We start from the raw sequence: 25714 nt of genomic DNA, 5'->3' as shown, positions 1-25714 counted from the left end.
TGTATTTATGTAATCCAGATTTAATAGCTAAATAATAGCAACGCTCTTTCCAAACTCAGTAAAGAATGTGAGCCCTTCTTTTGCATTACAAATTCTGTCTGACAGGAAAGCACAAATCCTTTCAAAGTCATCATTCCATTCCTGAAGGCTGCAAGATTCACAAGAGACACAGATTTCAAGAATGGTAACACAGGGGTCATAGGTCTAGTAACCATTCAAAATAAAATGTATTAACATCATGTTTAACAGCTTTAGGAACAACCGCATAGGTGAAAAACATGGTTCAGACAGTGCACATGGACGTGACATGGAAATACAGTGTGTGCTTGATGCTGTCTTCTTTTAGGAAAGGGACTGTAAGATGTGTCCTTCACAAGAAGCTCATGATGGTTCCCTTCTTCCCGACCTGGTGAAGCTGCAACGCGTGGAATTGAATAACAATCCTGTGAATCAGAAGAAAGTGCTTCCTTAGTGTACTTGAATTCCAATGTATGGAAGTTTTTAAATCGGACTTTATTATTTGTAACCCACTGAAGACAATCCACAAATGTGTACTATGATCCACATATATTTAATTATCCATAAATGTAAATTTTTACATTGTGTTGTGTAAAATCTTATCCAGAAAAATACAGTGTAATCTGCAAATCTGCACAATTTATTTTGTACACACAGAACAGATTTTGCATAGTTTCGCCAAGCCCCTCCTCTGGCTCTGGCTCTCTCTCACACAAACAGACCTGTTTGTGAATAGCCCCTCCTCTTTGTACACAGTCTGAATTAAAACATGAACATGCGCTGGAGTAAGGATTGTTGCCAGTGTTCTGATGATTTATGCTACTTTGCAGTTCTTTGCATGCGGTTAGAGGTTGGGGTAAGGTTAGATGCTATTGATTTGCATCGACTTTTCCCCGAAGTGAAGATTCCTGAATCTGTCCGGAGTTGAATGGTAGGATCATGAACACCGCAGCACAAATTAGTCCAAAAATAATGCATTGAAGTAAACTTATTAGCACGCATGTAAGGATGTTAACGTTAGAATACAGTTGGTGAGGTTAGCATGCTGTACATAGCTGACAGCCAATATACTGCTTGTGCAATATAGACCTGGCTGCATAGCAGCGTCCCAGAGGATGCTGTCACACTTGATGGGAGGAGTTTATTACGCGCAGACAGGACACTAGAGTCCGGTAAGATGAGGGGAGGAGGACTGTGTGTTTACATAAATCAGTGGTTCTCAACCTTTTTTGGGCCAGCACCCTCTGTCCTTTATCCATGTCCCTTACCACACCCCATCAAAAGGGATGAAGGCTATATGCCCGAAATATTGTTGATTATTATTATTACTGTTGTTCTTATTTTTATTAATAACATTTAAAAAGCACATAACTGAATGACAAACAGCACATTTATTACTTTCCCAGGGGAAAAAAAGCCATTTGAATAGCAATTATATTTAATTAATAAATTAATTGTTCCTCCTAGAAACCGTGTATGAAGCCGGAGACTGTTTTCTTGGATTGTGCAGGGTCTGGTGGTACTCCCCCAGAAGATTTTGAGCATTAAAGCACTAATTTATGGTGGAAATCTTTTTATTTATATAAACGGGAAACACAAAATCGAGGTGCCGCCCCCCTTTCCAAAATATTGCTTCTACATGTTGTATAGATAACGTGCAATCGTCTACTGCAACAAGAGAAAGATAAAACACACAAGGGGTTACTTTTTGTTGAAAATTAGTGGGGACATAAGGGCTCAGATTAGGAATGTGAAGATAGCTCACAAGATGTGGAAATGCACCATATTGGTGTCTTGAGAACAATATGTGACAATATTTTAACACTGTTTATAGAAATCATCAATGCTGAAATATATTTGAGTGGGGGGGGTCTGGGGGTCCTCTCCCAGAAAAATTAGAGCATTAAATACTTAATTTCCTACACCAATTTCAGCCTTTCCTACATCGATTTATGGTGGAAATGTATATTTATATTATATTATTTATGTAAAGGGAAAAACAAAATGCAGGTGGCAGGTGAAAATGTAAAGAAATTTCAGAACAGAATATAGTGCAGTAAAGTGTTGCTTTCAGATCTGTTTCTCCTGTAGATCAACCTTTCTCATGCAATATCATCCCTGCTGAGTCAGCACACATGCAGGCATGATTTAGGTCTTCCCTCCTCTTTTGTCATGTTCACAGGGAGAAAACGGAAAACTTGGCCAAAAAGGAACTGCCAAGAAGGTGTTAAAGTTACTGACTGGTGAATGCACGTTTTTGTGTCATTTTATAATCAGTAGCTTCAGCGAGGGTGATGAGACTGAGTACAGGGCTGTGGTGAGGAACTTTGGTCACATGGTAGCAGAACCATCTGCAGCTCAATATGACAAAGACTAAGGAGCTGGTTGTGCATCTAAGGAAAGCCAAGGCACCAGTGAGCCCTGTTTCCATCCAGGGGGTCCCTGTGGACATTGTGGAGGATTACAACTACCTGGGAGTGCACAATGACAATAAACTGGACTGGACCAAGAACACTCAAGCCCTCTACAGGAAGGGCCAAAGCTGTCTCTATTTTCTGAGGAGGCTGAGGTCCTTCAACATCTGCAGGACGATGCTGAGGATGTTTTATGAGTCTATGGTGGCCAGTGCTATACTGTTTGCTGTTGCATGCTGGGGCAGCAGGTTTAGGCTAGCGGATGCTGGAGCTGGATTCTCTGTCGGTGGTGTCAGAGAGGATGCTGTGTAAGCTACATGTAATCTTGGACAATGTTTGCTTCACAACGTTCAATTTTTATTTATGGCATTTTACCGATACTCAGGTACACAGATTGCTGTAACTCATGTGACCCACATAATACATAATGATGTAACATAACGGCACAGGACAACACCACAGTGGAAGACCAATTCAGTACAGTAACGCTGCTTGCTGCGCTCTAACTGTAATAAACTGGCAGTAGTGGCCTCCAGGTGAGCGCTGGAGTTTCTTTCTTAAAGTTTTACGTTGCTGTGCTGCTTTAGCTGATGCTCCAATAAATTAGATGTAAAATTGTTGGTGGTTGAAAGCTTTTTGCTGCTTGCACAGTTTACAACAGATGACAAGGTTCTTTGCATCTTATACTGTGACACATAATGGCAACACTTCCAGCTGAGCAAAGAATGCCTCTCTCCCTCCTTCTACATTCTTCTTTAGGTTTTTGGCTAACAGCTGACTTGAACAACATAAGGTCCGGTGCGCATTCACGTCCAGGATGGTGCTTTCTGGTCAGTACTAACCCCAGTTTGACTCTGTCTCGTGGCATCTCCCATGATGCAGGTTGCTGGCAGAGGCTGTAGGTGGAAGATTGGGTGGCGGCACTAGGTCAACGCTACCAGCAGTCAATCTACCTGAAGCGTACGACTCCCCGGGGCTCCTGCTTGGTCCCGTCGCTCTCTCCCATCTACAGCAGGCGGCGGCACTTGGACAGGGTTTTCGCTGTGCCCTCAGGTGGCGCGCTCGCCTAAACTTGGCTGCCGTTTCCGCGGCGGGCCAACACTGTTCCGACTGTACAGCGTGCCGGCGGGCTGCCTACTGCAGTAGTGGAGAGACAGCTCCACGGATTTAAAGGTTCGGACAAACAGCGCTACAGAGCGCGTTTCCTCAGTTTGTTGTTCTTGTTCTCCTTCTGGTGACTTCAGGCAGAGCAGACACTTATCATTGTGTTGAATATGTACGTTAGAATAAGAAGAAGTAGTAATAATATACTGCAGGGGTCTGCAAATACGTTTTGCATCAGAGCAATGTTTTCAACAATTAGATTGTGGATGAGAATATAAGATATAATATTGACTTGGATCAACATGTTCGAATAGCTCAGTCAGTAAGCGCAGGACTCACAACCCAAGGGTTTGAGCCCATCTTGAGACAATTTTTTTTTCATCTCTTCAATAAATGCAACGAATGTTTCTCAGATTACGGCATGTGCTGTATGTTTTTGTTTTGGTGTTTGATCCACATCCATCAACCTACAGACGCTTTTTCAATTCCCCAGTATCCAGGCAGAGGACATTTAGGGGAATCACATTTTCTGACGGCTCTTTCAGAGGTGTGTCAAGCAGGCTATAGACTATTTTAATGTCGTTCAGAATTTTAGTAAAAGCTCAGTTCAACTCCAATAGTGCATTACAGTAAACAAGCTTCTCACATTTTTAGTATGTAGGCAAAAGAGCACTAAAGAGGAAGTGATTATATGAGTAACTGTTGCTGTCATGACTGAGATCTATTACAGCACCACTATCAAAGTATTTATTTATGTATAGAGGCGGGTTGTGGGTGGAGCTGAGGTGACGTGTTGTTGAAACCACTCCCACCTAGCTCGTTACCAGAAGTAGCTTCTAAACCCCCGGTGCTGTACGGTGGAGGTTGGAACCTGGGGCCGTTTTGTTACCAGTTAAGGCCAGGTAAGACACCGGAAATAATAAAATAACTCACATACCTGTTATTAACATTATACTTAACAAGGTTTTAAATGCTTTTTAATATATACATGTGGTAACGTTATTTTGCAACACTAAAGTTAGATTTTGTTGAGACCAACATTAACAGTTAACTATGAATCAGTTATTAACGTTAATTACGTTAACGTTTACTTACAGCTCAAACGAACAATTTGAAGCAAATCAATTAACCCTTTTACATAACGTTAGTTACGAGTTGTTTATTTGGACGTCACCTGATTATGTTACTTGTAATAAACGTAATAAGCTAGCAGTAGAGTCCTTAGTTACATGATGGAAGCTGTATAACTTGTTAAACGTTAGCCATGGCTGTTTGCACGTTAATTCCCCACACCGCTATATTGAGTAACACTGCTGCTGTTGGCAGGGCTGTGTGGGATTATTGTCTGGAATAGGACACTTGAGAGAGAAAGGTACTTTTTGTATTTGTCTCACAAGATTCTTGTTGAGGTTCGGATGCCACCATATCTGCTACTGAAAGCTTAAACTTCGAGTCAGAAATAACATTGCTACACAAAACTACTGGACATTTGACTTAAAAGGACAACACAAAAACATTTAAAGACAGTCTCTCTTGTTCCATTTTCTCCCATGTATGTGACATAATAGTGCTGTCAACATTAAAACACTGAGGCATCTTTTAGGAGAGCATCTTCAGAAGGTGTTTTGAGTTAATTAGCTGATTAGAGAGCTCTTCTCCAGTTGACATTTCTGTATAATTTATAATACAGAAATGTATTTAGGCTATTCTAAAATGTTTATACATTTTGAGATACTGGAGTTTTTATTTCCATGAGCTGTAAACCATAATCATTAAGATGAAAGCAAAAAGGGTTTGAAATACTTCACTTTGTGTAATGAATCTAGAATATATCAGAGATTCACTTTTTGAATAGCATTACGTCAAAAATTAACTTCACCACAATATTCTATTTATTAATGAATCATCTGTATTGTTTACTTTATATCACTTGAAGCATTTATTACACATTTTCCTCCTAGAGTCACACTGTGGATCAGATGTCCCACCTGTATCTGTTGGCGTGGACTGACGTGGAAAGGCGTTCTCTCCTTCTGTTTACTTTGAGTTTTAAATGTTGCCCATATTTGTGTTATAGGTCCATTTAAAAAAAGATATGGTTTATGGTTCACATTGTAATACATTTTTAATATATATTAGCACTCCCTGTCTTTTTACTATTTACTGAAAAGCTAATCATATATCACAGATAAAACATGAAACATTAAAACTGAACTCTTGCTAAAGATCTATTCTAGGATAAATTAAAAAGTGAAAATACTCCCAACATGTTTCACATGAAATGTTGAAAAGAATATATGCAGTGAATTTAGTGTGTGCAGAAGTATTTTTACTTTCTACCTTATACTTTAAGATAAATAAGCCATACACCCAGTAACCACAGACTTATAAAAGCCTAAGTTCGTGAAGACCTCGCTCTGATATAAGTCTAGTTTAAACACAGAATAATGTGGGTACATCCAAACCATCCTGTGGGTAAGTGCTAAAACAAAGAATGATCTGCACAGAGTAATTATGAATCCCACTAGGTGGTTTTTATTGTGACCTTACAAACTCTGAGGTTTCAGAGCTGATTCAATGTACTTTTGCATTCTATACAATGTAAGCCACACAAGACCTTCTCAGAGGTCGTACAGGGCTTCAACTATTCAGTGTGCAGAAGGCTTAATGTAATTTAAACAGGTGAGTTATAAAAAAAATCACCCGCCTCACAGTTGTCATAAAGGGCAAAATTAGCAATATACACTAAAACCATCTTTTGTACCAGGCTGTAAACATTTTTCATTCTGCTGTACAGCATTTTAACATGTGGGTCAATGGGGATTGACTCCCTTTTGGAGCCAGCCTCAAGTGGCCACTCGATGAATTGCAGGTTTTCGGTCTTCCGGGAAAGCTTTAGCCTGGAGACTGGAAGTTGGCCGCTTGGGTTTTACTGAATAATTAAGTAAATATCATTTCTTAATAAATATACCTAAAGAAACCTAATTTCTTGACTGGCTATTCTGCTGTCTCAGAAGAGACACCGTTTCTGCTGTGTCAGCCACCATAGGACTGGACAGATGGTTGCAATTCACAACCCTCACCACTAGATGCCACTAAATCTTACACACTGAACCTTTAAATTGTTCCAGTGCTTCTCCTACTTCTTCTCTGGAAACAAACTACACATTGGCTTAGGTGAAACCCTATTCGACTCTGACCGTGAAAGGCCACTATCAAGCAGCTGATCTGACCTGGCGACCTGCTCTGGTGTGCTGTGGCCTGGCTTCCCCGCTGGTTAGTGCATGTACACACGCACTCCTCCGCTGTTTTAAACCCCTGTTTTAAACTGTTAAACTGTTTTAAAATGCTTCCAATGATTCCAAACTGAACATAGGTCTATAGCTTTTGTTTATCCACACGATAGGGGAGATCAAGCTGATCCAATCTGTTACCGGCCAATTCTACCCAGTATCTCTAAAGCCTAGTTTACACTACACGATTTTTAGCCTGATTTGCCGGTCGGAGAGCTCGGGGACCATCAGGCTGTGATTGGGGAGAACGGTCGATCGGCGGTCTCCAGTTGTTATGTGTGGACTAGACAATGACACATCAAAACCACTCGCTGACACATTGCTGACGTCTGCCAGATATCTAGAATACCAAATTTCTGGAAGAGTCGGCCGACTCGACATCCACATCCAGCCAATGAGAGCAGGCAGCTACTTTTTCACTGCAAAACACATTTTACTCACCTCCAGCTCTCTCTGTAGCACAGATGATCCCTGCTACCTGCATGTGCTAATCCATCCTTTCACCCATATTTTTTGTCTTTTAATTGGTATCTTTATAATAACAAACAGCTGTTTCATGTGTAGGTTCACATCATTTCCCGTATAGCCGCTGTCAATTCACGTAGTGTGTGACCCCCTGTTACCGATCAGTCACGTAGAGTGAATGCCACAATGACTACACAATGGCCATGCTGTTCACACTACACAACTTGCCGTCTTGTGAGGGGAGTCTGCAGTCTGCACAAAACTTAATGTGCTAGAAAAACTTGTCTATAAAGCAACTGACTGACTTTCTTCATGATCATAGTTTAACTTCAGGTATGCAATCTGGTTTTGGTATTGGCTTTAGTTATACCACCGCAACCCTGAAGGTCTTAAATGACATTACAAATTCACTTGACAAGAAGTAATGTTGTGCTGCTATTTTATAGACTTGTCAAAAGCTTTTGAAACAGTAAACTATTCCATCCTAGTGAACCAACTAAAGAGCATTGGTGTTTCCGAGCATTCAGTGGCCAATTACCTCACTGACAGAGTCCAAAGTGTAAGGTCAGAACATCTGCTGTCTAAGCACCTTACTGTCACCAAGGGAGTACCACAAGGCTCAATTTTAGGCCAACACTTTTTTCAATATATATATTAATGACCGCAAAGTGCAGGAGACTCACTTATCCACTTATAAGCAGATGATAGCATTTTCTATTCAGTTGGGTCCTCCCCAGAACAGGTTCTAAGAACAATCTTTCCATTGTATCCAGCTAGCTTTCTCTGACCTTCACCTCGTCCTTAATACTTCCAAAACAAAGTTAATGTGGTTTGATATGAAAAACACTCTCTCCCACCCTGGTGTAATTACCACAGTTGAGGATGTGGAACTAGCAAGTAAATACATACAGATACTTGGGAGTTTGGCTAGACAGCACACTATATTACTCTCATCACATTATCAAGCTACAGGCCAAGGTCAAAACAGATTGGGGTTTCTCTACCGTATTTGGTCATCACTCAATCTGCTAAACTCACCCTGATTCAGATGACTATATTAACCCATTTGGTTATGTCATTTACATGTGTGCAGGTAAGGGGCTTCTCGAGCGGCTAGATGTTCTTTATCACTCAGTTATCAGATTTTCCAATGCTCCTTAAAGGACACACCACTGCAATCTCTACATCTCCACTGTGTCTACTGGACATCACTTCATACTAGACGTAAGATCCACTGGTTTATGTTTACTTACAAAACTCTCTTAGGCCTAACCCCTCCGTATTTGGGATGTCTACTTCATGCTTCTTCTGTCACCTACAGCACCATGGATGTCGTTAAGCCTATTTTAGGGGGGCTGAAGCCACCCTAACATGGTCCTAAGCCCCCCCAAATTTTAATAAGAAAAATTATTATTATATTTTGATTTTTAATTTTTTTTACAGTGCAGACATGTGCTCAACAAACAGAAGCAATATTGATAAATACTATAGAATGCTGCAAAAAAAATTGTATTTATTGTCTTAAAATAATCTTTCTGGTTGTTTCCTCAGGTTCACAATTTAAATCCCTACTGCAGTCGGGCACTAGGACAGACATGGTGAAGGAAGATTGATACTGTAGTGAGTGATACAGAGTGAAACTGTAAGTCGTTGTTAGTGCTGAACTTAAGCTACATTTACTTTAGATAAAGGAAAGGGGATATTTTAGTTGGCTATGGAAAACACTAGTGTTGATAATGTAATATTAATTTTACCTTGTAGCGTATTTCAAAACAATATCAGTCCCCACATAATGTTGTTGTCAGTGAAAACGTAATGTCATAGTGTCCCTTTAATGCTGTTGTAAATCCTTCCATTCATTGACCAGATGGATATTGAACATATTTTAGGAGTTAGAAGCAGGAGATTGCCAGGGCAGCTGATTCTGAAGTCAGTGGTGGTCTACAGGTCTAAGGAAATGTGGGCTGTTTTGTTTTCTTCTAACAGACATTTGTTGGCAGGTCTAGGCAACAAGGCAAAGCCTAAACTAAATTATTTCATATTTTGCTATATTCTGACCAACAAAACTTTCTCCATTTATAGGCTGTAATAAATTAAATAAATATGTAGATGTTGCTTAAATGGCTAGGCTATATGTGAGCATATACCCACACAGGAAAATATAATAACAATAAAATATAAAAGCAATCATACATACTACATGTATCCATACATATAGTAATCATTACGTGAATCATTAAGTGAATTCCCCCCATGCAGCGTTGATGTGTCTAAAAAACCATGAGGAATGCACTAATAAATAAAACTCCATTCTACAGCCATCACTTTCATGCTGCTGCTTCTTCAAGAGTCCATATAAGTTAAACTCCATTGTTTTCAATTTTCGCGCCTGCTGCACTGCCACGACACTGTCAGGTAAACAAAGCATTTTAGCATACCTGCTACTCAGGTGTGTCTTTGTGCTCACTTTGTACTGTCACTAAAAAAGCCACTTTTTAAGCGAATGTTCATCATTTGTTCACCTGGTGCTTTTAAAGGCATCATGAAGTCTTTGTTGAAGCATTGAAGTACACTTACACTTACACTATGTTGTTATAACAACATTTTTGCTAGGCTAGCTAGCAGTACTAGCTTACAGTAATGTTAACATTAATCAACCAGCGTTAGCAGCTCTTTGAATCCTGGTCAATGAGAGAAGCTAGCTGTGGTACCAGTGCCAAATCTGATAATAAAAAAAAACGGACTGGATAAAATTAGATTGTTGGATTGGATTGAAAATGGATTATTATTTTTTCCATCTGCATGTGTGTTGACTCAGCAGGGATGATATTACATGAGAAAGTTGATCTACAGTAGAAACATATCTTAAAGCAACACAGAATGACTGAGAGATGCACAGACTTGAATTCTGTTGAGTTTTTGATTTTGAATTGTCATTGTATACTAAATACAACAAAATGCAGTTTAGAGCAAAACAATGATCTTAGCAGCTTTAAAATAGCATATAAGCAATAAGCAATGAGGATTTCTATAAAACAGTGTTAAAAAACATCACATCTTGATATTTATATTAGGGCTTATTATAGAGTTAATGCATTAATTAATTAACACACGTTAACACAGTTTTTATTATTATTATTTTGAAAGTCCGTTGCTCACTGGCTCTGAATACACATCCAGTCAAACCATGGGTCACAGGAGGGGTGGGATGTTGATCAGCCTGCAAATCACCCACCCAAACAAGCAGTGGAGGGAGGCTTCGGCAGACTACTTGAATGCGGGTAAGACAGTGCTCCGCAAGTAAACGGCAGGTGCTCTCAATAGAGTAACCATGGCAACGGCTTTCTGGAAACTCACAAACAGCGAGGATCAGTATCTCTCCAATGATTTGTGCTGTGCGTTGCACACAAAAAGTTAAAGACAATTCAATTTGGAGAAGACGAGACCGACTTCGGCTCTGTGTAAAAACTTCCTGACTGATGAAAACTTAAAACAACAACTTCGGACCCAGTATTTAGCGGAACTCCATCAGCTGTATGCTGTAAAAACACACTGCTGCTATTTCAGAGCAATACATTTAATGCCGACATACGATCTCAGGCGGACATTGGCGAGACTTGTGCATACTATCCAACTGTTGATTGTGAGTTATTGGTTTGCAAACAACGGTGGAAAAGAGAGGAGCAGTCATAGAAAAACAGCCGACATGCTGATTTAAAGCCAGTGGTACTCGCCCATTCAGAAATTCCCCTGCCCCCAAAGTACCGGTACTTTACTACACCCTGAGCAGGGACTTTTTGGGGGGTAATATAAAGACCCTAGAACTAAATTTAGACCATGGTCCCTCCGGTGGAAACGCAGTGAGTTCCTTCAAAGGTTCCTAGTTCCATAGTATAGTTCCTTTGGTCGAAACGCGTAAGTTATCTAGCTCATCTTTCAAAAATTGTTCGTTTAGCATTAGATGCATTCAACAGCAGCCTCTCTTCTAGGCCACTGGATCATAGATCCTTGTAGTTAGCTTTGGATAGAATTTAGAGTGCTGGTAAAGGGATAAACTTAGGGTTGGGTATTGTTTAAAATGTTTAAAATGACAGCTATTTCTTTTTGAAAAAGAAATAAAGAAAAAAATAAAAAATAAAAATATTGGGAAATTGTAGCAGATCACTCCTCATCCTAATTAGGTCATCCTCAGAGGATAAATGACAGCTTGGGAGTTTTTTTGTCACCTATTTGAATGAGAGAGGGAGTGAAAAAGTTTAGTTACCACATGAGTTGTGGAAATAGCAAATAAAAATGTACAGAGTGGTGTTAAATAATACCAGAACATGAAACCAACCAAGCCAAGCTTGTGGTGATGAATTTGCAACATGCCTGAGACCGCAGCTGAAGGCTGTTTGGCTGCAAGCAAAACCATATAAATAGTAATTTTTTGTCGCAGTCTCTTTACAAAAAAGTATCTAATGAAGTACTGGTTTGACAGAAGACGTTTCGATACTACTCGATACTGGGCTGTTTCGGTCGATACCTTAAAGGTATGGATACTCGATGCCCGTCTCTAGATAAACTACACATAAATATGCTACATTGAAAGTAGTTATGGCAGATTATGTGTACGATAGAATATACATGCTTATCGTTTCTCCATCTCTCTGCATTACAGATGGATGAAAAAGATGCACATTCTAGAAGTACATATTTAATGATGTGCAGCTGTTTACATGTTGAGACTGTAATCTAAGGCTTTTTTAATATAATCCATTTAGGAAAAAATATCGGCCTGTTCTAAGTGTAGTTGATACAGGAAAGGGGTTTACTATTCAAATAATTTTCAAAATCAAAATATCAATATAAAATACATAAATATATAATATAATCATATAAGTCGGCTTTTTTTCACTTTAATATCAAAATTCATATCTATTGGGCTCCAGTCGTAACTACGACAACCGCAAAGGTATTCAGCTGAAGGTCACCAGTTAACAGAGCCTCTCATTAAACCCAAACAGTAAGGAAGCCAGTTAATCAGAGAAAAAATAGTTCTAAAGCACAAACAAACACGCCCACCCTGCCACACAACCCTGCGGCTAATTGCCGCAACACCTGAGCTCACCTGTCTTCAGTCAGACCAAGTTCTCTGGTCAGAAACTCAAAGAGCTTGGCACTGTGCTCCTTGTTCTTGTCAGCAGTGTCAGTCACACCGATAGCAGACACTGACAGCATCACACACGGAGAGCAAGAGCCAGCTATCAGCATCGGCAACCCTGGCGTCACCACCACGTTCATCCTCTGAAAAACAACCACCATGAACATGAACGTTAGTGACGGTAAAGCAGGTAAATATGGATCAATAGGACCAAGAGGCAAGACTGAGCAAAAGTACATGTTACATAATTTGAAAGCCATATCTATGAAACAAAAACAAAGTAGCAAATCTCCCCATCCTGCCCAAGTACCCTTGAGCAACACATTGAACTAACCACGTGAGGGACTGAATGTTAATAAATCAGTTGATCTTGACTATCACAATTCTAACGTGACAGAGCGAGAGGAGGTGCTGAGCGAATATATGCGCTGTGCGCAGCTCTGTAATCTAATATGATTTTAAATAGTAAAAAAATAAAATAAAATCGAGAATCAATATGTGGCGGTCAGCACTGATAATATGGCGGGCCGCCACAAATAAATCAATGTGTGGGAAACACTGGTTGCTGAAACCACAACCACACCAGTCTAGCTTGACGTGACCAAGTTAGCTTAGTTGGAGCTAAGCAAGTGGCAACCTTTTGGTTTCCGGACTGAAGCCAAATCAGAAATGGCTAAAACTGCAATTCATCGTGTGGCCACTTGAGGCTGGCTCCAAAAGACCCCCGTGTTAAAATGCCCAACTTTACAGCAGAACAAAACATGTTTACAGCCTGGTACAAAAAATGGTTTTAGTTTATAAAGCTAATTTTGCCCTTCATGACAACTGTGAGGGGGTGAATTTATTCATAACTCACCCGTTTAAATTACAATAAGCCTTAAATTTCTGCATTATTAGGGGCGTGGCCGCTTTCATTGACAAGTGGCTGCTGCTGCTGTCACTGCTAGCCGTCTGTCCGCCATCTCTTAGCATCTAATATAGTCAGTCACAGAGCTCTACCCTGTTTCTTCATGGAGATAACAGACAAATAATGGCACGCTGTGCGATTTATTGGAGAGAGCGCAAACCTCCATGAAACCTGTGCTCCAGTTGGTGAGTGAAATTCTAGTATTTTATTTATGTGTAACAGTAATTAGCAGGTATGGGTACACAATGTTAGCTTGTTACCTCACTAGCCAATTTTTGTAATGCACATTCTGAAGTATCGCATTACAAAAGGTTGAAGGAAACTGAAAAATAAAATAAAAAAATCTTTAATTTTGCAAAAAAGTTTTTATTTGCTTCAGGTAGTTTTTGCTTTTGTCAAAAAACTGTTAATATACTAAATGGGAGATGTTATGATGTAGCAAACTTGTAACTCACATCCTGTCGGCGTCTTGTCGGATATTCCCATAACGCGTAGAGACATGGCTGGTAGCAGTTTGCCCGCGTGAAACACATTCCTGAGGACCCTTTTCCAGTATTCTAAGCTCAATGGCCAACAGTTCCATGTGGCTGGTTTTGTTTCCAGTTTGGAACCCATAGTCTTGTTTATTACAGCCATGTGTAACGTCAACTACTGATGTAACTATGCTTGCCATAGCCTGGTTTATTCGCTCAAAACCAGCTGATGGAAACGCACCTATTCCGCATAATTTGTTGTTACCTCTGTGTTAGCTTCTTGGCTAAACCACCAGAGGTTGCATGGTTGGTAGCCTGTGGCCGTATCGTTACTAGCTTATACACTAGAGCTAAATTTACCTGAAACTATATAACGCTGAGATTGTGCGGACGTCACAGACTGCTTCAGAGCACTGAAAACACAGCTGGCTGATGGAGAGCTGCTAAGCTATGGGGAAGTGTAGAAGAAAGAGCCGGAAGCAGCGCTTCAGCTTTTAGACAAATAAAAACCCGTAGGATTATACTCTGACAACTCTGCCGTTTACCCGTGGGAGGAGCTCAGAGTTAACTGCTTTAATTAAATTAGCTTTTAACTTTAGTTTTGTGTTCTTGCACCATTTTTAAAGTCAAAATTCAATGCTTTTTAAGATCTTTTAACACCCCAACAAATATAAATTTCCATCCATCCATTGTCAACTGCTTATCCTGCATACAGGGTCGCGGGCAAATATAAATTTAAGACCCCAAAATTCGATGAAAGAAAAGAGATGCCATTAGATCACTTTTAATGAACGAGGCAATACCAAATTTTATTTTTTTTTCTTCAACACAGGTGAATTGGTAGCGTGTTGTGCTGCTCTCACTAAATACCAGTTAAATTTGTTAGATTTGACATTACAGCGGCCAACTTTCGGCTAAACACTTATTCTTACAGTAATTCTGCCTAAGCACTCACAGTTCTTTCCATCTTTTAGTGACGTCTGTTTAATCTCAGTTGTTTTCAAAAGTTTTGGTAGCCAACGCTACCGTACTTTAGCTTAGCAGCTAGCAATGGCTTCTCCTTCTCCCTCTCTCTCTCCTACTTTCTCCTGCTCGGTGTGTCAGATGTTCAGTTACTCCTCTGCCTCCTTTAGCGGTAATGGTACGTGTAACAAGTGTAATTTATTTGTAGACATGGAGGCGAGGCTCCGCACCTTGGTAGATCAGTCTTTAGCTACTGTAGCTAGCCAGTCCCCGGTAGTCGGTGCGGACCACCCTGAGTTAGCCTGTGGTAGCCGTCCCCCGGCATCTCCTGAGCAGCCAGGAAAGGGTGGCTGGGTGACAAACGGAATGGGCGGAAGCATTCAAAGCCCACGGGTCACCACCAACCTGTTAATGTTTCTAACAGATTTTCCCCACTCAGCGACACATCCGCTGAGAAACCAACTCTGATCCTTGGCAGCTCCATTTTGAGAAACGTGAAGTTAGCGAAGCCAGCGGCCATAGTTAAGTGCATCCCTGGGGCCAGAGCGGGCGACATTGAGTCTTATTTGAAACTGCTGGCTAAGGATAAAAGTAAATACAGTAAGATTGTTATTCACGTCGGCGGTAATGACTCCCGGTTAGACCTGGTCTGATTCAGAGAGACGGTATCCATCCCACTTGGGAAGGAGCAGCTCTCATTTCTAGAAATCTGGCCAAGTTTATTAGCGGACCAAATCCATGACAATCCAGAGTTGAGACCAGGAGGCAGAGTCGCAGTCCAACACACTTCTTTGCCCTTCTATTTCAGCAGTTACCCACCCAAAACCCTACGTTGTAGTTGCTGATAGTGCTGCAGGCTTGCTGCAAATGACACTCGACTCTGTAGCCCCTCTAAAAAAGAAAATAATAAAACAAAGACGGTTAGCTCCATGGTATAATACTGAAACTTATTAGCAAATTAAAGCAAATATCGCGGAAACTTGAGCGGAATTTCAAACCACCAAACTGGAAAATTCTCGTTTAACTTGGCAAGATAGTCTTAAAACTTATAGGAAGGCCCTCCGTAATGCCAGAGCAGCGTACTACTCGTCATTAATAGAGGAAAATAGCACTGTAGCCAGGCTGAAAGAGATTCACAGCTCAAGTGAGCCAAGTATTCCCATAGCTCTCAGTAGTTACACCATCATGAGTTTCTTTAATGATAAAATTCTAACTATTAGAAACAAAATTCACCAAGACCTGCACTCACCTGGCACCGACTTATCTCTAAACTCAGGAACCTTAGAAACAGCTGTAAAACCAGATATATGTTTAGACTGCTTTGCTTCCCTCAATCTTTACCAACTAACTTCAATAATTTCTTCATCTAAACCATCAACCTGCCTCTTAGACCCCATCCCGACTAGGCTGCTTAAAGAAGTTTTACCCTTAGTCAGCACTTCTCTACTAGATATGATCAATCTATCTTTATCAACAGGCTATGTACCACAGTATTTTAAAGTAGCTGTAATTTAACCTCTTCTGAAAAAGCCCAACCTTGATCCAGATGTTTTAGCCAACTATAGACCTATATCTAACCTTCCATTTCTCTCTAAGATCCTTGAGAAAGCAGTCGTCAAACAGCTGTGTGACTTTCTACATAGCAATAGTTTATTTGAGGATTTTCAGTCAGGATTTAGAGTTCATCATAGCACAGAGACAGCACTGGTGAAAATTACTAACGACCTCCTAATTGCATCAGACAAAGGACTTGTCTCTGTACTGGTTTTATTAGATCTTAGCGCTGCTTTTGATACCATTGATTATCAGATCCTATTACAGAGACTGGAACATTTCATTGGCATTAAAGGAACCGCTCTAAGCTGGTTTAAGTCCTATTTATCAGATCGATTTCAGTTTGTACATGAGTCCTCCATGCATGCCAAAGTTAGTCATGGAGTTCCACAAGGATCTGTGCTCGGACCAATCCTCTTCACTTTATATATGCTTCCTTTAGGCAATATTTTCAGGAAACACTCCATAAACTTTCATTGTTATGCAGATGATACTCAGTTATATCTATCAATCAAGCCAGATGAAACTCATCAGTTAGCTAAACTCAAATGTGCCTTCAGGATGTTAAAACCTGGATGACCTGTAATTTTCTAACGTTAAACTCAGACCCAGGCACCTCCGTGACGCATTATCTAAAGATATAATTTCCCTTGATGGCATCGCCCTGGCCTCCAGCACCACTGTGAGTTATCATTGATCAGGACATGTCTCACATTAAGTAAATTTCAAGGACCACCTTTTTTCACCTACGTAATATTGCAATAATCAGGAACATCCCATCTAAAAATGATGCAGAAAAACTAGTCCACGCATTTGTTACTTCTAGGCTGGATTACTGTAATTCCTTATTATCAGGCTGCTCGAAAAAGTCTCTTCAGCTGATCCAGAATGCTGCAGCACGTGTTCTGACAGGAACCAGGAAAAGAGATCATATTTCTTTTACACCTGGCATTTTGGGTGATCAGATTGTGATCGGGTAGCACTTGACTACATGAAAGTAAATGTTACGCACCCGAGACGCAGGTCGAGGACAGGTTGTAATCTGATCAGCAAAAAGACCTCTGGAGGTGGTCAGGGACACCATGACCACATGGATGCAAATGCATTGTCTATCCACATACAACAAGTACTTGGGCAGAAATATGTACTGGTTGCAGTCTTCTGCAAATAAAATCCACAAGTCTGACAGTGCAGAAAGGTGCCTAGATGGTTTGTCCATTCAGTGTTGTGCATAAACATGCTCAAACAGTGCCGCTCATGTTTTTGGTTAACTAATTATTTCCATTTCTACCTCAGATTTGTGAAGTGATGCACTGTTTGATCCCAGGCTGCTGTTTGGCATGTTCTGAGTATAAAGAAAAAGTGTAAAAGCACAATTAACCATCTGGTTTCTTCAACTTTCACTCAGGAGCAAAAATCAGCCTTTAAGCTTCTAATCATAAAAATAATGATTAAATAACGATTTGACATTCATGGTGAAGTTTTTATTGTTTAACCCTAACTCATGCACTGCTGTGCTTAACTCAATATAAACTACTAAAATAACAGAAGAGTGGCCTACACATTATAAAGAAAGGTAGCAAGAAAACGATTGGATCTCCCTCCAACCACTTTAATTTAAACTTGCGTTTCCCAATCTTGCAGCCACGTCTGACGATAATGAAATATGTCACACAGTCAGATGTCTGCAGCTAACGTAAACAACATAACGTAAAAGTTAGGCTATATTAATGGCAGGGTCTCGCATTGTCAAATACAAAAAAAATCTAATAAAAAAAAATCACATAAATACAAGCTAATTAGGCGTTTTAGGCAACTGTGCGTGACAATTTTCCCACCAGCCTTAAACACAACATCGGCAAATTTAATACCTACAACAAATTTACGGTAAATTTATGACAATTTAAGAACTTAAATTCCCTGATTTTATTTTAAGACCTTTTAAGACTTTTTAAGGACTCATGGGAAGCCTGTACAATGTTGATTTATCTTCACCTGAGCTTCTCACCAGCGAGCGTGCATTTCCTGTTTCACTGTTGTTGTTAGCGTAGGTTTGCTCTGTTGGACTTCTACTTCGTATTCATATAAAGACTGGACAAAACTGGACATTGCTTGGAGAAAAGAAAGCGAGGAAGTTTAATTACCTGGTGAGTTCAGAAAATACGTGTCTGTAACTTTATTCCAGCTATTGTTGTAAATTACTGTGAACAAGTTAGCATAACATAGCCCTGTGCAATCCGAACTCCATTCAGAAAACAAACATAAAAAATTGTTTTCCTGCTGACTTGCTGACAGACCTGACAAAGCAATAATTCACATGTTTAACAAATCGGTATCATATTGTAGTTATTTCAGCATCAGTTTGATATGTTTATTGCAATTAAATCACAGCAAAAGGTTTACTTTGGGTTCATACAGCTGTAGTGATCGCGGGTTGTGTTTATTCACGTTATCGCGTTGTGTGTTCAGCGATAAAACCCCCACAAGGAAAGCGTTGCGAGGATTAAATTCAGGTGGTTAGCTGAACATGCTGCATGCAAGTGTAACTTAACGTTACTATAACTCCTATGCCCTTAAAAACGGAACATGTTGGAAAAACTAATGTAGCCTATAATTAATTGCGTCGACTCGGCACAATTACACTCCACCCAGCTGATGTGACACCAGCGGACGCTGTGACAGGAATCAAGCAAGCCCGCTGTCGCGCAGTGAGTGGCAGACAGTGATCGTGTAACGTAGCTGGAAGAGTTTTGCGATTTAAAAATGTATAATCTAAAGCACAGCCTTGCTCTGTTGGGAATGTGAGCTGCACAAAGCTGCTGAAGTTACCATGTGGTGAAGTGTTTTCAGTTAGTTTCGTTTTGCACAGGTCTCTTCAATCTGCAGAGCAACTTATAACTTAACTAACATTATGTGCACGGGGCGAGCCAGCGAGAGAGAGATTATTGTTATTATTTATTCTCCTGCAAATTAGCGGGAGAATAAGATGATCCAGCTGTAGCTCTGTGTCTGTCCTCTCTGCTCCACCTGAAGCTGTGAGCTGCACTTTATCAGAGGCGCTGAAATTAACTTGTGTGGATCTGTGGTGAGGTTCATCACCTGATAGGCAGAGGAGGCATTATACATATTTCATTTCAAAATCTATGTCCCCCCCCCCCTTTCCTGATGTAAACTTTTATTTTGCACTTCCTTCCTGGCTCAGGCGATTTCAGAGCTGGCTCATATAGGAGGCGGTTTACTAAGAGACCAGTCAAACATAAGTCGCGGACAAAATGTAGCCTATAGAAATGTTGAGGGAGAAAAAAAGAAGTTGCTCGAGGCAACTTCTTAATACACTAACTATTTAACTAAATATTTGTTTTATAGTGATGTCCGACGGTGAGTCCATAAACAGAATGTTGCTGGTGAAACTAATCTTTCATTCAGCAGCTACCAGCTGTTATTTATTTTTCAGATGCACAGAGAGAGAATATGGTGGATAAAACAGTCCTGTTGGGCTTTACGCATGACGCACAGCTTCCTCTGTATGTAGGTTTACCTGCTTCAACAATGAGCTGCTCTCATGTTACTGCCACAATAATTCTTAGCGCTGTGAAGATTACTTAGATGCTTCAGGAGTAATCAGATTGTATTGTCAGCCTGTGATACTGCAAAGCAAGCGGTTTGGTTGGCTACATGTCCATAATAAAAGGCACAGGCAACAAAAGTTGGCTGGGCAGCAAAAGTGATATTTTACAGTGAACTTATAAACACATTCATGGAGATTTAAAAAGGAAAATAATTGTAGAAATAGCTAAATTACAGATAATCAGCTTCTTCATTGAATTTGCAGGAATATTTAAATGGGCTACTTAAAAAAGTAAACTCATCAAGTTGCCCAGTCTAATGCAATAGACAGTCCATTTTTACTTTTTTTTAGCCTATCTTGACCTTTCCTCATGTGAACACAAGGGGCTGTGATCCTGCACAACCAAACATACAAGAATTAAATCCCCACACTACCATGCATAGTAGTGGTGCAACGGGTTGCAGAATCCATGGTATGGATCCCTTCCACACGGAGCGGCACGCAGGCGGACCGCGGATTGATTGCAAAGTTTATTATGATTTATCCTGTTTGACCTCTCAAAATATCCTTTACTCTGGAAATGTCAGAGAACCCAGTTAGATTCTGAATGTGCAGAACTTTGAACATGAGCAGAAAACCTGCTGAAACACAGAAGCTATTAAAGTCCAGGAGTTTATAACTGAATGAAAATGATTTAATTTATTATTGATGAGGTAAAAAGGTGGCACATGCAGTCAGGCCTGTGTGTGTTGATTCAGCAGTGATGATATCAAAAGTTGATCTACAGGAGAAACATATCTGAAAGCAACCCAGAATGCCTGAAAGCTGCTCTGCAGTATATTCTGTTACAGTTTTAGATTTTAAATCGTTTTATTATACCTTTATTAAATCAGAAATACTCTTTTTCCAAGTGTGTCCTGGCCAAGGCAGGCAGTAGTACAATTGCACATTTAAGATGGGAATAAATAATCACTTACAAGGTCATAAAATATCAAAATGTTCTTAAATATTCACCATAATTCTGTAACATAAATAATTCCACAATAAACTGATGCAGAAAAGGCACAAATTGGTGCAGAAAAACACCAGAATGCAGGAAATTAAGTGTTTAACACTCACAATTTTCTGGGGGACTACCCCAGACCCCCCTGTTCATACTGTCGCAGTTTTGTTCTTATATTATTATAATTAGACGCATGACATTACAATTTAGCAACATAAAAATGAGACCGTTACAGTGATGTGCGGTAAGGGTAGGCAGGGTAGGCAGTACCTCACCAAAGGAAATGTTGAAATTACAGGAGAGCTTAATACATTCACCACATTATAAATTGCATTTATTATAATTCAAATATTAATTTTTGTAAAAGAAATTCTCAGGAATACACATACTCCAGTAAAGTGGTCAGAATATTCGTTTTAAAAGTTTAATATACTCCTTTTCACATTGTTTGCTCCTAAAAACTGCTGTTTCGTGCAGGAAACTCAAGGCCATGGCCACTGAGGCAGAGGTTAGCAGTGCCTCTACAGTTTGGTCCATAGAATGTAATTTAGGTAGCTTTGCACATGCGCAGTCAGTTCTTACGCCGTCTTGAATTACGAACGTTGAGGCAGAGACCGAACTTGCCTCATGTCACGTGATATCCACTCGCTCTCAGTCACTCCGCGCTTCCCGATAGCATCTAGCGCCTAGCGTTGGCTAGCAGCGGATAGCTCAACGGCCGAACATGGATATTCATTAATTAAAAAGATTTTCAACATAGTCTTATGATGAAAAAAGAGCTGTGGTTGCTAACGGGAAACCATCACCTGCCCTACAGGATCTTACCCCAGCAGAAGGGACAAAAGATAACACGAACCTTTCAAACAGAGTGGTATCAAAATAAGGACTGGCTGTGTGGCTGCAGCCTGACTAGCAAGCTTTTCTGTTTTCCATGCCTTCTGTTTTCCTCCAGCACCGACAGTGTGTGGGTAAAAGCGGGATATAGTGACCTTAACAATCTACCAAGAGCTCTTCTGAAGCATGAAAAATCTACGGCCCATGTCCATTCACAGATCGCCCTGAAAACCTTCGGCAAAAGTCGCATTGACATGGCCCTGGATGAGCAGCACAGGCTCCAGATAAGCGTGCACAATGCAAAGGTAAAGAAAAACAGGGAGATATTAAAAAGCCTCATAGATGGCTTTTCGGGGAAACTATGAGAGCAGTACCTCTGTCAAATCAAGGAAATTACATTGAACTGTTACATGTGTTGGCAGAAAAAGATGACAAGTTGGCTGCGCACTTAAGCTCATCAAACGTGTTTGCTGGCACATCAAATCGGATTCAGAATGACTTAATTGAAGCCACTGCTGAGGTTATCAGAAGCCATATAAAAAATGACATTCAAGCAACATCCTTTGTTGCAGTGGAAGTGGACGAGACCACAGACATTACAAATAAGGCTCAAATATCAGCAGTGATGAGATATGTCAACAGTGCAAGTGAAGTAAAAGAAGCTTTTTTGGGCTTTGATGACGTGAGTAATAACAGAAGTGCACAGGGAATATTAGAGTATGTATTAGATGTATTAGAAAAGTATAACTGTGTTGAAAAGTTGATCGCACAAACCTATGACGGAGCTGCAGTGATGGCCTCAGAGCTTAACAGAGTACAGGCAAAAATCAAAGAGAGAGTACCCGAAGCCTTATTTACGCATTGCTATGCGCAAAAATTTAATCTAATGCTTTCACAATCAGCAAAATCCATTCCGGAGTGTAAAGTTTTTTTTCAAGACTGTTGAAGGGCTAGCATCATTTTTCAGCAAAACTACCAAGCGCACACATTTACTGGATGAAATTGTGAAATGTCGCATCCCTAAAGCATCATCTGTCAGGCGGAATTCAAATTCTAGGTTGGTACAAACTATCCTCCAACACCTACCAGATCTCCGCCAAGTGTTCCAGAAGATGATGGAGAACTCAGATGACTGGGATGGAGAGACCCTCGCTATGGCCTCAGGATTTGATCTGTGGGTCTCAAAAGCATCCACCTGTTTTCTCCTGATGGTATACGATGGCATATTCAATCTGACTGACACGCTTTTTTGTCGCCTTCAAAACAAGGCAATGGACATTAGCCTATGCTCTGTGCGCATCAGAGACACTTTGCGTGTATTGAACAATCAGCGAGAGCAGTTTGACAGTTTTTTATGATCGCTTTTGAAGAGAAAAGTAACAATCTAAAACTGATCAATAAGGAGACACGCCACCAGACGTCTGTTAGAGATGAGAGGAAAAGATTATTCTACAGTGTTCATGACAACATCATTGTACAAATGAAAACCAGATTTGACCACCGGGAGGAGCTGAATTTCCTTGGCGTAGTTACTACCGCATCTGTGGAGAGGAGCTTTTCTGCGTTATAGCGTATTAAAACCCACCGTCATAACAGAATGGAGCAGAACAGACTTTCCTCCTTGGCTCTTATTTCCACTGAAAAGGAGAGACTCATGAAAATGTGGAATACACCCAACTTTTACAACAAAGTAATTGACATCTTTGTCCAGAGGGATAGACGCATGGACTTCGTCTACAAATAAAAGTAAGCACCCCCTTTAAAACAAATTATTAATTTATTTAATATTTTTAAACCGTTATATTGGCTTGTATGTGTTGTATGATCGTGTGCTATAATATAAGCCTGCTGTGCGCAGACACCAAAATGCTCTCTCTTCCATACCCTGGTGCGCCGTCACCTCTGCCACATTTGTACGTCTATGTCTGTGCGATGGTGCATTTTGTAAGGCTTAAAATGGTGTTTTGTAGTTGTCTTTTCTTAATCCTAGTGCGCCGTTGCTAGACGCTCACTGCGCGTCGGTCTGTGCAAGTGCAGTTTGTAGGAGCGAATAAGCTGTTTTGTACTTTAAAGCTGTACTGCTAACACAATGTTTTCTGACTGTAGCCAAATCCTGGTGCGCAGTCACTGGACCCTTAGTGTGTGTGTGGCTGGCTGTGCGTGTTTGCACAGTTTGTGGTGAATAGACTGCGTGTCAGTTCGCTGACACCGCGCCCCCTCTCTCTCTTACTGTGTCCCGCACAGAAACATTTGTTTGTTGTGTAAGTCATAAGATGTGTCCATTAATTTGATTGTTACATTTTATTGTGCATTGACTTCGCTGTATGCCCTAGGCAGTGACAGACAGTGATGATGAAAATAGGCTGCTGCATTTAGTGAATATAGGCATATAGGTCACAGCCTACCCATGAAAAAATTTCACCGCACGTTACTGGACAGTTAGTAGTGTTGTTCTGAGTTTTGTTGTGCCATATAAGTAGAGGATGTTTACTGTTGCTTTACAGACTTAACTTTGGGGTGGGGGGGTCAATTATTATGTGAAGATATGAAGTTTTATGGGCTGGGCTAAGCCCCCATTGTTTCAAGGTCCTAAAAACGCCCCTGCTGGGTACTATCACTCACGTGCACTGCAGCAGGATAGGACTCACGTGAGGCAGTTTTTAACGTACGCAGGACATGGAGGGTAGCAGCGGGACTAACCCCTAAAATTCACTGTCTGTCTACGGCACGTTATGGCTGCGCAACGGTTTTGATGCATCCATAGCCCTGCCTTGTGTCAAAGTCCACTGGAAGCCTTTCAGACGCGTTTCAGCAGCCGAGTGTGAAGCTTGCCCCGCGTTATTGACTTGTTATTAATTTGTCATTTTCGTGCTTCTACTACCTTCTCCACAGCTCTCTGTGACCCCGTTTCGTTGCGTTAACTTCAGGCTGCATTTCCCAAGAGGAGCATTACAGAAACAGAGCGTTTTGCCTGCCTGACTTTGCTGACATGTTTAGATTTTGTTGATTTGGTAATCAGTGTTTGCATTTTGTGCTTCTATTATGATTAAGTAGGCTACATAGTTAAATCATTTCGTCTTGTGTCCGTTTTAACCGTGTTTATTGTTGTTTTATGACCGGGAGTCTCCGGTTTTATTTTTGAAAATTTCCTGGATTCTCTCTGCCTTTCTGTGTCTGACTTCCAGCCTGGTTCGAACCAGGAGCACAAAAAGGACAAATTAATAAGAAGTAAATAACGTGGGGCAGGCTGCACGCTCCGCTGCTGAGACGCTGCTGACGCTTCCAGTGGCCAGTGGTGTTATGCCGAGTTTTGCCTGCCTGCCGAAAATTGCATGCACCTCCAAATACTGCGTTTAAACGCTATACTATTCTGCGTGGGGTTCATCAATGGTGATAAATGATTCGAAGTATATATTTTATGAAAGTTTAGAGTCTTTAATATTTTAATAAACTTAGTAGAAGTACCATTCCTTGAGATTCAGTAAATATATGTGGTGATAATCGCGTTTGATCAATGAGCACAGCAAAGTGTCTGAAAAGGACCTAAAGAGGTGGATGCATAATCCGGCAGAACAGACTTTGTAGGCTACCTGCCGAACTTTGCATTCACTTCTTTTCTCAGCATAAATGACCGTTATCACTCGCGACGTGCATGCAATTCTCGGCAGGCAGGCAGAATTCGGCACAACAACTTGGGCTATGGACGCATTACAACCGTGGCACAGCCGTAACGTGCCGTAGCTGGATTCCCGGCGTAAGGGTGATGTTAGTACTCACTTCCTCGGGTTTTCCCAGAGCAGCGGCGGCGCTGGAGCACAGCTTCTTCAGAAAGTCCTCAGAGAAGGAGCTGATAGGTAAATTACTCTGTAAGTCGATGAAAGGCATCTTAAGGACTACTGGAATCTAATGTGCCGACAACTCTGTGTGGAGACTAGGACGAAAGCCCACTGACTGCAAACGTATCCTAATAATTCT

The 25714-nt window shown here is 40.6% G+C and overlaps 1 protein-coding gene across 1 annotated transcript; it reads right to left on the bottom strand.

The window, feature by feature from the left end:
- On the bottom strand, positions 1-25714 carry ddt (D-dopachrome tautomerase). The gene is made up of 3 exons (XM_046045980.1): positions 25517-25714; positions 12405-12580; positions 1-443 (listed from the first exon to the last, which is right to left on the bottom strand). The coding sequence occupies exons 1-3, from the start codon at positions 25622-25624 to the stop codon at positions 371-373; spliced, it is 357 nt and encodes a 118-aa protein (XP_045901936.1). The 5' UTR covers positions 25625-25714; the 3' UTR covers positions 1-370.

The sequence above is a fragment of the Micropterus dolomieu genome, linkage group LG01 (assembly GCF_021292245.1).
Source record: "Micropterus dolomieu isolate WLL.071019.BEF.003 ecotype Adirondacks linkage group LG01, ASM2129224v1, whole genome shotgun sequence".
NCBI lineage: Eukaryota > Metazoa > Chordata > Actinopteri > Centrarchiformes > Centrarchidae > Micropterus > Micropterus dolomieu.
Note: the sequence above shows the minus strand (reverse complement) of the source record. Positions and strands in the feature narration are given on the sequence as shown.